Source organism: Gorilla gorilla, chromosome 12, assembly GCF_029281585.2.
Source record: "Gorilla gorilla gorilla isolate KB3781 chromosome 12, NHGRI_mGorGor1-v2.1_pri, whole genome shotgun sequence".
NCBI classification, from domain to species: Eukaryota; Metazoa; Chordata; class Mammalia; order Primates; family Hominidae; genus Gorilla; species Gorilla gorilla.
Genome location: NC_073236.2, coordinates 75,799,743 through 75,812,672, shown reverse-complemented (window position 1 = coordinate 75,812,672; position 12,930 = coordinate 75,799,743). Strand labels below are relative to the sequence as shown.

Here is a 12,930-nt window from a genome sequence, read left to right as displayed (position 1 = left end):
TTGGCCGAGCATGGTGGCTAATGCCTGTAATCACAGCACTCTGCGGAGCCGAGGAAGGTAGATGGCGTGAGCTCAGGAGTTCGAGACCAGCCTGGGTAACACGGCAAGACTCCGTCTCTACTAAAAACAAAAATCAGGCCAGGCGCGGTAGCTCACACTTGTAATCCCAGCACTCTGGGAGGCCAAGATGGGCAGATCATCGGAGGTCAGGAGTTCGAGACCAGCCTGGCCAATATGGTGAAACCCTGTCTCTACTAAAAATACAAAAATTAGCTGGGCACAGTGGCGGGTGCCTGTAATCCCAGCTACTCGGGAGCTGAGGCAGGAGAATCGCTTGAACCCGGGAGGAGGAGGTTGCAGTGAACCGAGATCGTGCCACTGCACTCCAGCCTGGGCGACAGAGCTAGACTCCATCTCAAAAAAATAAAAAATAAATAAATAAAAATTAGCTGGGCATGGTGGTGTGTGTTTTTAATCCCATCTACTCAGGAGGCTGAGGTGAGAGAATGGCTTCAGCTGGTGGTGGGTGGGGAGTTAACAGGGTAGCAGGGGACTGGGGGTGGGGGCAGAGGTTACAGTGAGCTAAGAGCGCACCACTGCACTCTAGCCTGGGCAACAGAATAAAAACCCTGTCTCGAAATAAATACATACATAAATAATAGACATTTTTAAATGAAGAATATTTTATACTTTGAGTTAAGGTACAAACAAAAAAAGTAAGGTTGAAAACAAAGGTAAGCTCTTCCTTGAGCTCATAATAAATACAAGATTATAAAATTTTTATTCTGTAACCCAATAAATCATAAACTACTGAGAATAAATAAATATCCAACCCTCTTCTTAAAATTACTTTTCATGAGTATTGACCATAAACTTATGAGTCAAGGAAAGTAAAAGTAAACTGCATGAACTTTGAGGTAGACCATAAACTTATGAGTCAAGGAAAGTAAAAGTAAACTGCATGAACTTTGAGGTAAAAATTAGAACAGTTTGAGAATTTGTGTTTGCCAAGGCGGCATTCAATCTTTGATTCTATTTCTCAGCTCTGTACTATCTATGGGATACTGGCTCCCAATATTCATCAACACTCATGATATTATACAGTAAGTGATAAGTTAAAAACACAGCTTCTGTCATTATAGAAATCCATTTTTCTAAGGCAATGACAAAATTGACATTTATTGATAAAATACATACGACATACAAATTCAAAGATAAATCCTTATAATTTCAAAGGTGAAAGAAAAATTAAAAATAATTTAGTTGCCCTGGGTTCCATGCTGGGGAATTCAAAGTAGACTTCAAAAAAACATGAATCACCCAAAATTGATTGCAAAATTTTATGTACAGGTATATTTTTGTGGAAAGATGGTCCAACAGTAGCTTTCAATGGATTCTCAAAGAGGTTTGTGACTCAGAACGTTTTCTATAACCATCCAAGTCTGGATTAGGTTCCACCCCTAAGGTCAGAGCTCCACAGCAATCTTTCCATTCATCACACTGTATTACACTATATCATAACTATGCAGTAATTTGTCTGCTTCCTTCCCCATGCCAAATAAATTGTAGAGACTTTTAGAGCACTGAACATCTCTGCTTCATTCATGACTATATTCCCAGTATTCATTCTGTCTGGTACTTGACATGTAATAGGTGCTCAACAGCCATACCTTAACTGAATGAATCAATCAATTGTTCATCTAATTAAATTTGGTTTCAGCTTTAAAAATATATCCTAAACATTCCAATTACGTATCTTCAGTCAATAAGATTTATAATTCAATTAAAATAAATGTATTTTGAAGCTAACTTTTCCATAATGGATTAAGTTACAGAGCACATCTTCCATAAAACTTTATAGTCACTTACTAGTACGTGGTTTGGATGGTTTTCCCAGCAGATATGAACTTCTACAAGGATACTGCAAGCCTGCTTAATGGAACGAAATTTTGATGGCTTGCAATTAGTCTATAAAATAAACACTTTGGAATGATTTCATATAAAATATTTAAAACCTAAGGTATTTTCAAAATAATAACAGGAGAAATTGGGTCTTTTCTATCACCATGTGGATTTCTTTTGCAATTTGACAAACAGACTGCAAATCAGAAATGAATTTTAATAATTATTCAATTTTAAATCTATTAAAGGCTTTCAACACAAACTTAATTTTAAATATGCTGGTATTCTCTCCACCTTGACCTACCATTGTGACACAAAGCTATTTCAACATTTTCAAAATGTTAATGTTGTGACTGGCCTTGCATTTATCTCATCTCCTAGAAATTTTAATTTTGCTTCTCCATCCAAATGTCTCTGAAAATATTATTCCTTATGGTTTTTGTTTTGCTAATACTATAATATCAGAATAACATTATTAAACAAATGATCAATCTGGAAGAAAAAATATCCATTTAACTTTGAATACATTCACACTTTTAACATGACATGCTAAATTTTATTCTTTAAAAATTTCTAACATTATTTCTAGTGGCTTACTTAATGAACATACCGGAAACTGTGAATGCCCTGAAGTTCCTGCTGTAGAACCTCTTGTGTTGTTGCTATTAAGTCCAATGCTCCAACAAATTCAGAAGTAGATAATAACACCTGTACTGTAGGCTGAGTCTGGTGTACAGTTGCCATTAACTTCAGCTTATTGTATACTTTAACACAATTATTTCTGGTAAGTGCCAGTCTTAAAATGTGGAGTGATCCTTCACACATTACTTTATCAATCTGTGCAATTTTATCTCGAAGCATTTTTACAGCCTGGGAAGTTTTCTTGAGGTAGTCCTGCAACTCGTGTTGAGAGGTCATTGCATGAAAAAATGCTTCTGAACGTAGAGAGATCTGGTGAGCAATGTTTACTTCCACAATATCCAGATAATGGCTCAGCTTAAAAGGGAAGGAAAAAAAATATGAAGTACTATGAGCATACCTTCCTTGATTATCCAAATACTTTATGACAATGATAAAAAATTTCTACATATACTTTAAATTCCATTGTGTGAATTGTTTGATTGTGAGATCCTTGAAATTGGGCACAACAAAATGGAAGGAAGATACAAGGGTACACCCCAAAGATATAAATGTAAGACAAAAGAGTACAAGGTCATTTACTTTCCTCCTCTGTTCTTGTCATTACCACCTTCCAAACACCAACTGCTTTCTAAAAGAGTACCCCACAGACATCTCAAATTACAATTCCAGTTTCAGATGTTCTAAGATCTGAGAGAAAGAGAATGATCTCCTTAGCCCCCAATATCATCGCACATCATTTATCTGACTAAATAGATGATTACACCTTCCATTTATTGACCTCCTCCTATGGATTAGGCACAGGTATTTTATACACATCTAATTTTTCTAATTTTAACAATCTTGAAATATAGGTATTATTATTATCATTTTACAGATGAGGAAACACAGTCATGTAGTTACTAAGTAGCAAAACTAAAATGTTGGTATATCTCTGACTGAAAAACTGAAGCTGTTTCTATTATACCATTCTGCCTCAAAATGCTGAATAATCCAAGATAGACTGATGGTTCGTTCAGTCAAAAATTATAGATAAGGTACTAAAATTCATTTGGATTTTTTTCAGGCTGCTTATTTTACATTTCAAAAGTGATTCTTTTATCAATTTGTAAAATTCAGTTTATTTCCAACGAATTTTCCTCTTAAAAGTTCGACAAACACCTTAAATAATTAGCTCATATATATTTTATTAGTAGCATTACCAAGATTAATTCTTATGGTAATATATATTTAAAATGCTTTCTAAATTTCAAATATGGACTTCTAAAACTTGTTTTGCCTTTTCTTCCTTTCTAACTGCATATGCCTTTTTTGGCTATATTATCTTTCCATTATTCACCCATTTTTTTACTTTGAGATTTTTTAACCCACAGCTCAGACTTCGGGCATTATCTCTGAATGTCTTGGGATAATTCATAGTTTCAAAGGGTTAATGAACTTTCAACATTTAGGTCTCATAAGATTAGAAGAGACTATTTGGTCATCAAATCTGTTTCTGTAAGGAAACACAGAGTATCATTCATATCTTCAATAATGCTCCTTCAATAATCTTACAATATCTAAATAGGTTACAAACAAGAAATTTTTCCACAGTTTAAACCTTGAGTTTATGCCCTTTTGCTCTTTCATCTTCAATATGGCTGTTCATTTATTCACTAAAAAAGCAAAATGGGCACAAATGTACTAGGGTAAATTGCAAGGTAACATGGACTCAATTCCCAGAATAGTAAATGGAGAATAGATAACTTTACGACAGTGCTACCCAGAATGTGATTTATATGCTGCTGCCAATCTGTGGACTGTTTAACAGGGCCATAATAAAATAAAGAATTTTGCTAGAAAGTAAATCAACTACATCATTAAGCACACTGTATTTTTTTCAGACTTTCTTAATGAAGTAAGCAGTGCAGTGATTTGCATTCCAGTGCAAACTCCTTATTTTACTGCAGACCAGCACTTTGCATAGTACAATAGAATACAAATTTCTTTAATTCTAGTTATAGCATCCTTGCTCTTAAAAGCGAACACGATAAACCAGCTGTTGTCCATCATAAAAGGAGTTTGAAAGTGCTCTCTTGGAATCCTGTCTTCTATTCCTATTCTAAGAACAGAGCAGAATGAAAAGGAGTGAGAATGTAAATATAGCAAATCTGATTCTGCAATTTACAAATAAAAAAAATTTCCATTATTTTAGTCACTTTAAACATTCAGCATAAGAAAAGCATTTGAGTCTCAAAGATTTTTTGAATTTTCAATAATCCATTGATTTACTCTTTTCAAGGCATAACATTTTTATAGTTTATTTCCTATTAAAATGCTATAAAGGAAATAATTTGTAAATTATCTGTATTAAAAGTACCTGTATAGATTGATGAGACTTTTACTGGCTTTTGCTGTTTTTCTCTTTTTAAGGTATTATTCTCTCAGGGAATATACTTAGAATATGAAAGCCTGTGTCATGAGCCTGTGTCTCTAAACCCATGGTTTTCATCAGATTTATCAATTTGTTCTTATGCATGGAAAAACCTTTTTATAGGTAAAAATGTTGCCAAAGGAAAAAGCTCATTTTCGTTTTCAATTGTGAGAAAAGGAATACTCATGATTCCTTCCCCACATTTCTTCTTCTCTCCTCCCCAAGCTAGTCTTTTCTTCAGTTTCTGATGAGGACTGAACCTGATATTATTGATGTCTTCCTGAGACAAGCTTTCAGATTGCCAGGGGATACCATTAAAGTAAAACAAAATCACTACTTCTCATTTTAAGAACTACCTTCAGTTTTAGACGAGCTCTAAACTGAATGCTAAGAAAGAACAGAGATCAAATGTCTTTAGAAGACTCTTGATAAGTAAATTATATTTAAAGATCTAAATATTAAATGACTTTCGGGGGTCAGCCCCCCGCCCGGCCAGCCGCCCCGTCGGGGAAGTGAGGGGCGCCTCTGCCCGGCCGCCCCTACTGGGAAGTGAGGAGCCCCTCTGCCCGGCCAGCCAGCCGCCCCGTCCGGGAGGGAGGTGGGGGGGGTCAGCCCCCCGCCCGGCCAGCCGCCCCGTCTGGGAGGGAGGTGGGGGGGTCAGCCCCCCGCCCGGCCAGCCATCCGGGAGGGAGGTGGGGGGGTCAGCCCCCCGCCCGGCCAGCCGCCCCGTCCGGGAGGTGAGGGGCGCCTCTGCCCGGCCGCCCCTACTGGGAAGTGAGAGCCCCTCTGCCCGGCCAGCCACCCGGTCCAGGAGGGAGGTGGGGGGGGGGGGTCAGCCCCCTGTCCGGCCACCCGCCCCTACTGGGAGGTGAGGAGCCCCTCTGCCCGGCCACCGCCCCATCTGGGAGGTGTGCCCAGCAGCTCATTGAGAGCAGGCCATGAAGACAATGGCGGTTTTGTGGAATAGAAAGGGGAGAAAGGTGGGGAAAAGATTGAGAAATCGGATGGTTGCCGTGTCTGTGTAGAAAGAGGTAGACATGGGAGACTTCATTTTGTTCTGTACTAAGAAAAATTCTTCTGCCTTGGGATCCTGTTGATTTGTGACCTTACCCCCAACCCTGTGCTCTCTGAAACATGTGCTGTATCCACTCACGGTTGAATGGATTAAGGGCGGTGCAAGATGTGCTTTGTTAACCAGATGTTTGAAGGCAGCATGCTCGTTAAGAGTCATCACCACTCCCTAATCTCAAGTACCCAGGGACACAAACACTGCGGAAGGCCGCAAGGTCCTCTGCCTAGGAAAACCAGAGAACTTTGTTCACTTGTTTATCTGCTGACCTTCCCTCCACTATTGTCCTGTGACCCTGTCAAATCCCCCTCTGCAAGAAACACCCAAGAATGATCAATAAAAAATAAAAAATAAAAAATAAAATAAATAAATAAATAAATAAAATATTAAATGACTTTCAAGATGTTGACTTCTGGACTATGACATTGTAAAACATAAAGAACTGCTGACTAGTAACATGTAAAAGACTAGGCTTTGCAAAGCTACAAAAACAATAGGAATATTGTATTCTTTAAGATATTTTTGTTTCAAAATAATCATCCCTAGGTGAAAATGAAAAACAGTACCTCGGAAAATATTGGTTTTCTGTACTTTAAATCATTCTTATAAAATTAGCCAATGTGGGGCTGGGCACGGTGGCTCACATCTGTAATCTCAGCACTTTGGGAGGCCAAGGTGGGCGGATCATGAGGTCAGGAGTTCGAGACCAGCCTGGCCAACATAGTGAAACCCCATCTCTACTAAAAATACAAAAAATTAGCCAAGCATGGTGGCACGCACCTGTAGTCCCAGCTACTTGGGAGGATGAGGAAGAACTGCTTGAACCCAGGAGGTGGAGGTTGCAGTGAGTGGAGATCGTGCCACTGCACTCTAGCCTGGGCAACAGAGTGAGACTCCGTCTCAAAAAAATAAAAATAAAAATAAATAAAATTAGCCAGTATGTAAATAAAATATCTGGGACAAATGCAAAGCAATTTATTGTGTTAGCTAATATAGCCTTTCAATTAAAATTCCATCAACTGCTCTTTCAGGTAAGAAGCACTCAAATAGTAAGTTTTTCCTTGTTCATCTGCACAACTTGTGTTCCATTGAACCAAAATGCTGTTAGTTTATCAGTTAAGATTGGGAGGCTTATAGTTATCAGTAACAACAAAAATGAATTTAAAAGTACAGCTTACTAAATAACTAAATCTGAACCCAAGCAAACAGTACCGCTTAACTAAAATAGTTTCCTACATGGAAAAAGTCAAAAAGAAATTACCTTTTCTTGAAGCAACTTTGAGGAAGCTGCATCACGATTTCCTTTTCCACCAGCAGTATTAAAATGAGACCATGGTAAAACTGAATTAAAAGTTAAGGAATCATCCAAGGCAAAATCTGGTTTCATAAAAATCTATTAAAAAAATGCATTTCCCTCAATTAGATAAGTATTTTCTTTATACCCATTATCTCTTCTAACATCATGATCATTAAACAAAATTAACGTGGATCTTGAGTATGAATAGCAAAAGCAAGTGATAACAGTTGAGCTCTTTACACAAATATCTATAAGAAAAATGTGTAAATTTCTCACCAAGCTTAAAATACTCATAAAAGATACAAAATGGTTTTTGCCTTTACCAGTGGAGATGGTCATTCTACTACTACATGATCATACTCACTCATGCAGTCCTACAGGTACATACCAGAGGAAGATATAATACTCATCCTAAAATTTCCACATTATTTCCCACTGATAGTTTTTTAAAATGCCAAATATCAATTTCTCTAACCTACATTTCTATTTTCTCCTGCTCAAAATTGTTTTAAAACAAGTTTAGATTAAGCATACAATAAATATTAAAACCAAAACAAATTCAATTTTATGAATAGACCACTCTTCCCTTACATATCACGACCAGCTAGGCAATAAGGCCTACCCGTTATATTTTGTAAATATACCTTGAATCTCTGCTTTCCTGTACCTCCACAGCATTCAGTAGTTCAGCTCTTCAATAGCTATTTACTGATATCCTTCCCTAATCTATCCCCTATACTACTGTTAGAGATACTCCTCTACAATGTCAAGTATAACTGTATTAACTTCCCTGTTTAAAACTCTCAATAGATTCCCATGACCCACAGACCAAACTATTTAGAATGGCATCCAAAACCCTTCATTGTTTTTCTGGACCCACTTACCACTTTGTATCTTGTCACTCCCACTATTTACCCATTACACTCTAGCAATATTCAATTCTCTTCCATACTCTTATTCTTTTTACAATGAGTGTATTAATACATAAAGTATGCATATCTTTATATACATACTTCTGGCCTAGAATGCCTTTTCTTGTACATCTTCCTGAAGAACATGACCCAATCAAAAGGGCAAATGTGTCCTTGTGCATGACATAATGACTCCCATCTCTGAACACAAATATATCATGCATACTTAATTATTTACCTCATACTTTATAGAAATTATTTATTTATAGTATGCATATCTCCCTCTGGAGACCATATGTTCTTGCAGGGTTAAATTTATAGCTTATTTTTGTATCTCTAGCACCTAGCATAGGGCCTAAAACATGGTTTAATCAATTTATGTATTTATTTATATGCTATATTTTATTTACTGATTTATTTTACCTATATACAAAAATTAGAATGAATATGGTAGAAAAAAAATCTAACTAGAGACATGAGCAAATTTTCTAATCCCCGCTTTGGTATTATAACTAAAAGTATTGATTAATTCAATAAATATTTACTGACTACTTCTGATGCTAGGCACTGAGGGAGAAACAAAGATAATTTATTAAAGAGACCCCAATCTTATGAAGCTTCAATCCAAGGGATGTGATAAAATATGTATATAAAATATTATAAGGAGACTGGGCCCGGTGGTTCATGCTTGTAATACCAGCACTTTCGGAGGCCAGGTGGGCGGATCACTTGAAGTCAGAAGTTTGAGACCAGCCTAGCCTGGCCAACGTGGCAAAACCCCATCTCTTCTAAAAATACTAAAATTAGCCAGGCCTGGTAGCAGGCGCCTGTAATCCCAGCTACTCAGGAGGCTGAGGTAACAGAATTGCTTGAACCTGGGAGGCGGAGGTTGCAGTGAGCCGAGATTGTGCCACTGCACTCTAGCCTGGGCTGCCAGTCTCAAAAATCTTATAAGGAGAAGAGGGACAAATCCTTAAAGGGGTAGCAGAGGGATGAGGGAAGAGTCCCAGATAAAATGTTATGGGAATTTGGCAAAAGGGCCAATTATCTTCTGTTGGAAGGAACAAGAAAGTACCCATGTAAAGCTGCCATTTTAAGCAAAAGATTACAGAGAATTAGATATGGGAAGATGAGGGAAAAGTCTTCCAGGATCAAGAAACAGTGTAAACAAAGCACAGAGCCATCAAAAAAAAGTTTGGCTGAAGTAAAGAATGTGTAAAGATTACATGAAGTGAACACTGAGCCTTAAATGACAAACTTTGAGTTTTATTTTGTAGGATCAAATAAATGATATAAATGATATCCTTCTACCTTTTTTGTGTCTTTCATCTTCTCTTTCTTACCCTAAAGAACAACTGTCACAGACCTATTTGAGAATCTGATGAAGGTAATCGACTCTCTTCCCAGAAAAAAATGGATTATACATCTCGACAAAATTTTTCATACAAAGTAAGTATCTCTTAATAATCTGAAGAGGTTGAATGATCAGCAAAATTTTTTTAATGGAAAGATTTTAAAATATTTGTAGGTTTCAGTGATGAGAAAGAGACTGATGATGCAAAAGAGAAAAAACACCATAAATATACATCATTTTTATTTGTCAATTAAAAACATTTTTTCATTTAAAAAAAAAGGCCAGGCATGGTGGCTCACACCTGTAATCCCAGCACATTGGGAGGCTGAGGTGGACGGATCACTTGAAATCAAGAGTTCAAGACCAGCCTGGCCAACACAGTGAAACCCCATCTCTACTGAAAATACAAAACAAAAAAAGTAGCTGGGCATGGTGGCATGCGCCTGTAATCCCAGCTACTCAGGATGCTGAGGCAGGAGAATCACTGGAACCCAGGAGACGGAGGTTACAGTGAACTGAGATCGCACCACTACACTCCAGCCTGTGAGATGGAGCAAGATTCTAAGTTAAGAGAAAGAAAAGAAAAGCAGAAAGAAAAAGAAAGAAAGACAGAAAAGACAGAAGGAAGGAAAGAAAAAAAGAAAAGAATGAGAAAGAAGGAAGAAAAGTGATGCAACACAGCCCCACAAGAGACAAAGTAGCCAAAGCGTCAAAAAAAAAAAAAAAAAAAAAAAAGCCAAATGAAATCTGCTTGTAAGGCAAAATTAAAGATCAAATATTATAAGGCAATTTTCTCATGTTTAAGCTTTGTTACCTTAGGTACTTGCTCCAGATCTGTCCTGGATTTATCTATTTAAAAAAGAAGGGAAATGTTATTTTTAAAACTTGTTTTCATTTTAACTCCAGAAAATACATTTTGACAGATTCAGTATTGTACTGGGTCACATCCAAATAACTAAAGTTTATTCCTTCAACAAATATCTATCAAGCACCTATTACATGCCTAGTAGTAGGCAAAGCGCTGAACAAAACAATGTTTCAGGTAATTGTAATCAATTATATAGCAGCAATAAAACAGCTAAATACATCTCAAATCTTTTTAATCAGACATAAAAGGCTTTATGCTATCTCAGTGGTCCCCAACCCCCGGACCATGGCCTGTTAGGAACCAGGTTGCACAGCAGGAGGTGAGCAGTGGGCACAAGCAAAGCTTCATGTGTATTTACAGCCAGTCCCCATCACTCACATTACCGTCTGAGCTCCACGTTCTGTCAGATCAGTGGTGGCACTAGGTTCTCATAGGAGCACAAACCCTAATGTGAACTGCACATGTCAGAGATCTAGGTTGTGCCCTCCTTATAAGAATCTAATGCCTGATGATCTGTCACTGTCTCCCATCTCCCCTAGATGGGACCATCTAGTTCCCGGAAAATAAGCTCAGGGCTCCCACTGACTCTCCATTATGATGAATTGTATAATTATTTCATTATATTTTACAATGTAATAATAGTAGAAATAAAGTGCATAATAAAGGTTCATCCCAAAACTATCTCCCCCCAAACCCCTTGGTCTATGGAAAAATTGTTTTCCATGAAACCAGTCCCTGGTGCCAAAAAGATTGAGGACTGCTGTGCTATCTTTTTAAGTTTTGGTAAGACTGAATATGGCATGCTATGTAATTTTTAAAAATGAATTAAATTCTAAAGTAGGAATATTGTTTTTATTGTTTAAAAGATATACCATCCCATCCAGAATTTCTTATGATCAAAGGTTGCTTTTTTATACTATATTAATTTTCTTCTCAGACATCTTAAGGCTGAGATACACACTTATCTTCAAATGAACCTACTTTACTTTCATCCTGCCAATCCAAACTCAGATAAAGTACTACTCTCCTCTTCAAAACCAATCTTTCTGCACTTAGACTCCATTCCCTCCTGCCTCTGCTGTCAGCTTGGTTAATCACACCAATCACATGGAAGGTTACTTCATCTCGGTATCTTCAGCCTCTTCCCTTGTACTAGCTCTCTTCTCTTTGTATAAAACATGCTCAGTTCTTTCCCATTAAAAAAAAAATATATATATATACACACACACACATATTCTATATATGTGTGTATATACAGAATACACATATTCTGTGTGTGTATATATATATATATATATATATATATATATATATATATACAGAAAAAGATAAAACCCAGGCCAGGACCAGACTGAGGGAAGGGCAGGACCTCAGATGCAAAAGCACTCACTCTCAGGGATAGTCAAATGCCTCTCTTACCTGATCTAGTCCTGGCCATGAAAAAATATTCTTCCACTCTGTTCCCTGTAGTCAATAATCTATCTCAAATCTTCTAGTGACATAATACTGGTAGTCTACATTTCTTTCTCTTGTACTCACTCCTTAATATATAGTATTGAGGTTTCTGGAACTGCCATAAATGCTCTAAGATCTCCTGATTGCCAAAATAAAGGAGACTTCTCAGTGTACAAATTGATCTATCCCTGAACTATTCTGACATTATAGACCAACTAACTGTTCTTACTTTCTGAAATCCTCACTAGCTTTAACTTTTAAGGTGCAATTCTCTCTTGGTTGACTTTCCTATCTCTCTGACCACTTTTTGTCTCCTTCACAGGTATCTCATCTTCTGTCTGCCCCTTAAATGCGACAGCTTAATTAGTGCTCCATCACCAGTCGTTTTCTTCTCACTATTCACATCTTCCCTAGGCAATCTCACCCAACGTCCTTGGATTCAACTACCATGCTATTGTCCAGCATACCTGTCTATGATGATGTCTACCATACCTACATCTTCAGCCTAAATCTTCAACCTGAGCTCCAGGTTGCCAAAAAGGCATGTTCTTCACTGCAAATCTGCAACTAAACTTGCCTCCATCTCCCTCAAAATTCCTCCTCCTATATTGCCTCTCTCACTGAATTGCACTGTCACCCACCCAGTTGTCCAAGCAAGAAACCTGGGAATTGTCCTTGAATCATTTTGCTCCATTACCAATAACTGGCCACCAAAACCTGTGTCTCAACCTCTGAGTTACTTCTCAAAGGCCTAATTCCCTCTCCATCTCCACTGTAACTGTTACTGGAATATCATTTCTCATTTGTATTACTGCAGTAGCCTCCAACTGTCTCCTTGCCTCTAGTCTAATCATCATCCCATAATTCACTATCCACAACTATTTTCACATAAATGTATAATCATAAATCTGATCATGCCTAGTTAAAAATATTATGTAGCTTTATAGTGTCTTCAGAAAAGGTAAAATTCCTTAACACAGCATATAAGGTTCTTCATGATCTGACCCCTGCCTATGCTTCAG

The 12,930-nt window shown here is 37.4% G+C and overlaps 1 protein-coding gene across 6 annotated transcripts in view; it reads right to left on the bottom strand.

The window, feature by feature from the left end:
• The window catches only part of VPS54 (VPS54 subunit of GARP complex), a 127,942-nt gene that overhangs the window by 67,468 nt on the left and 47,544 nt on the right, over positions 1-12,930 (bottom strand). For all 6 annotated transcript variants that reach the window (XR_008676909.2, XM_031008384.3, XM_031008385.3 and 3 more), the window contains 3 exons: positions 10,400-10,434; positions 7,285-7,416; positions 2,513-2,898 (listed from right to left, as the gene is read on the bottom strand). Coding sequence is in view for 5 of the 6 variants with exons in the window: in XM_031008384.3 (XP_030864244.1) it covers positions 2,513-2,898; positions 7,285-7,416; positions 10,400-10,434 (553 nt within the window). In the remaining variant the exon portion in view is untranslated. The remainder of the gene's footprint in view (positions 1-2,512; positions 2,899-7,284; positions 7,417-10,399; positions 10,435-12,930) is intronic.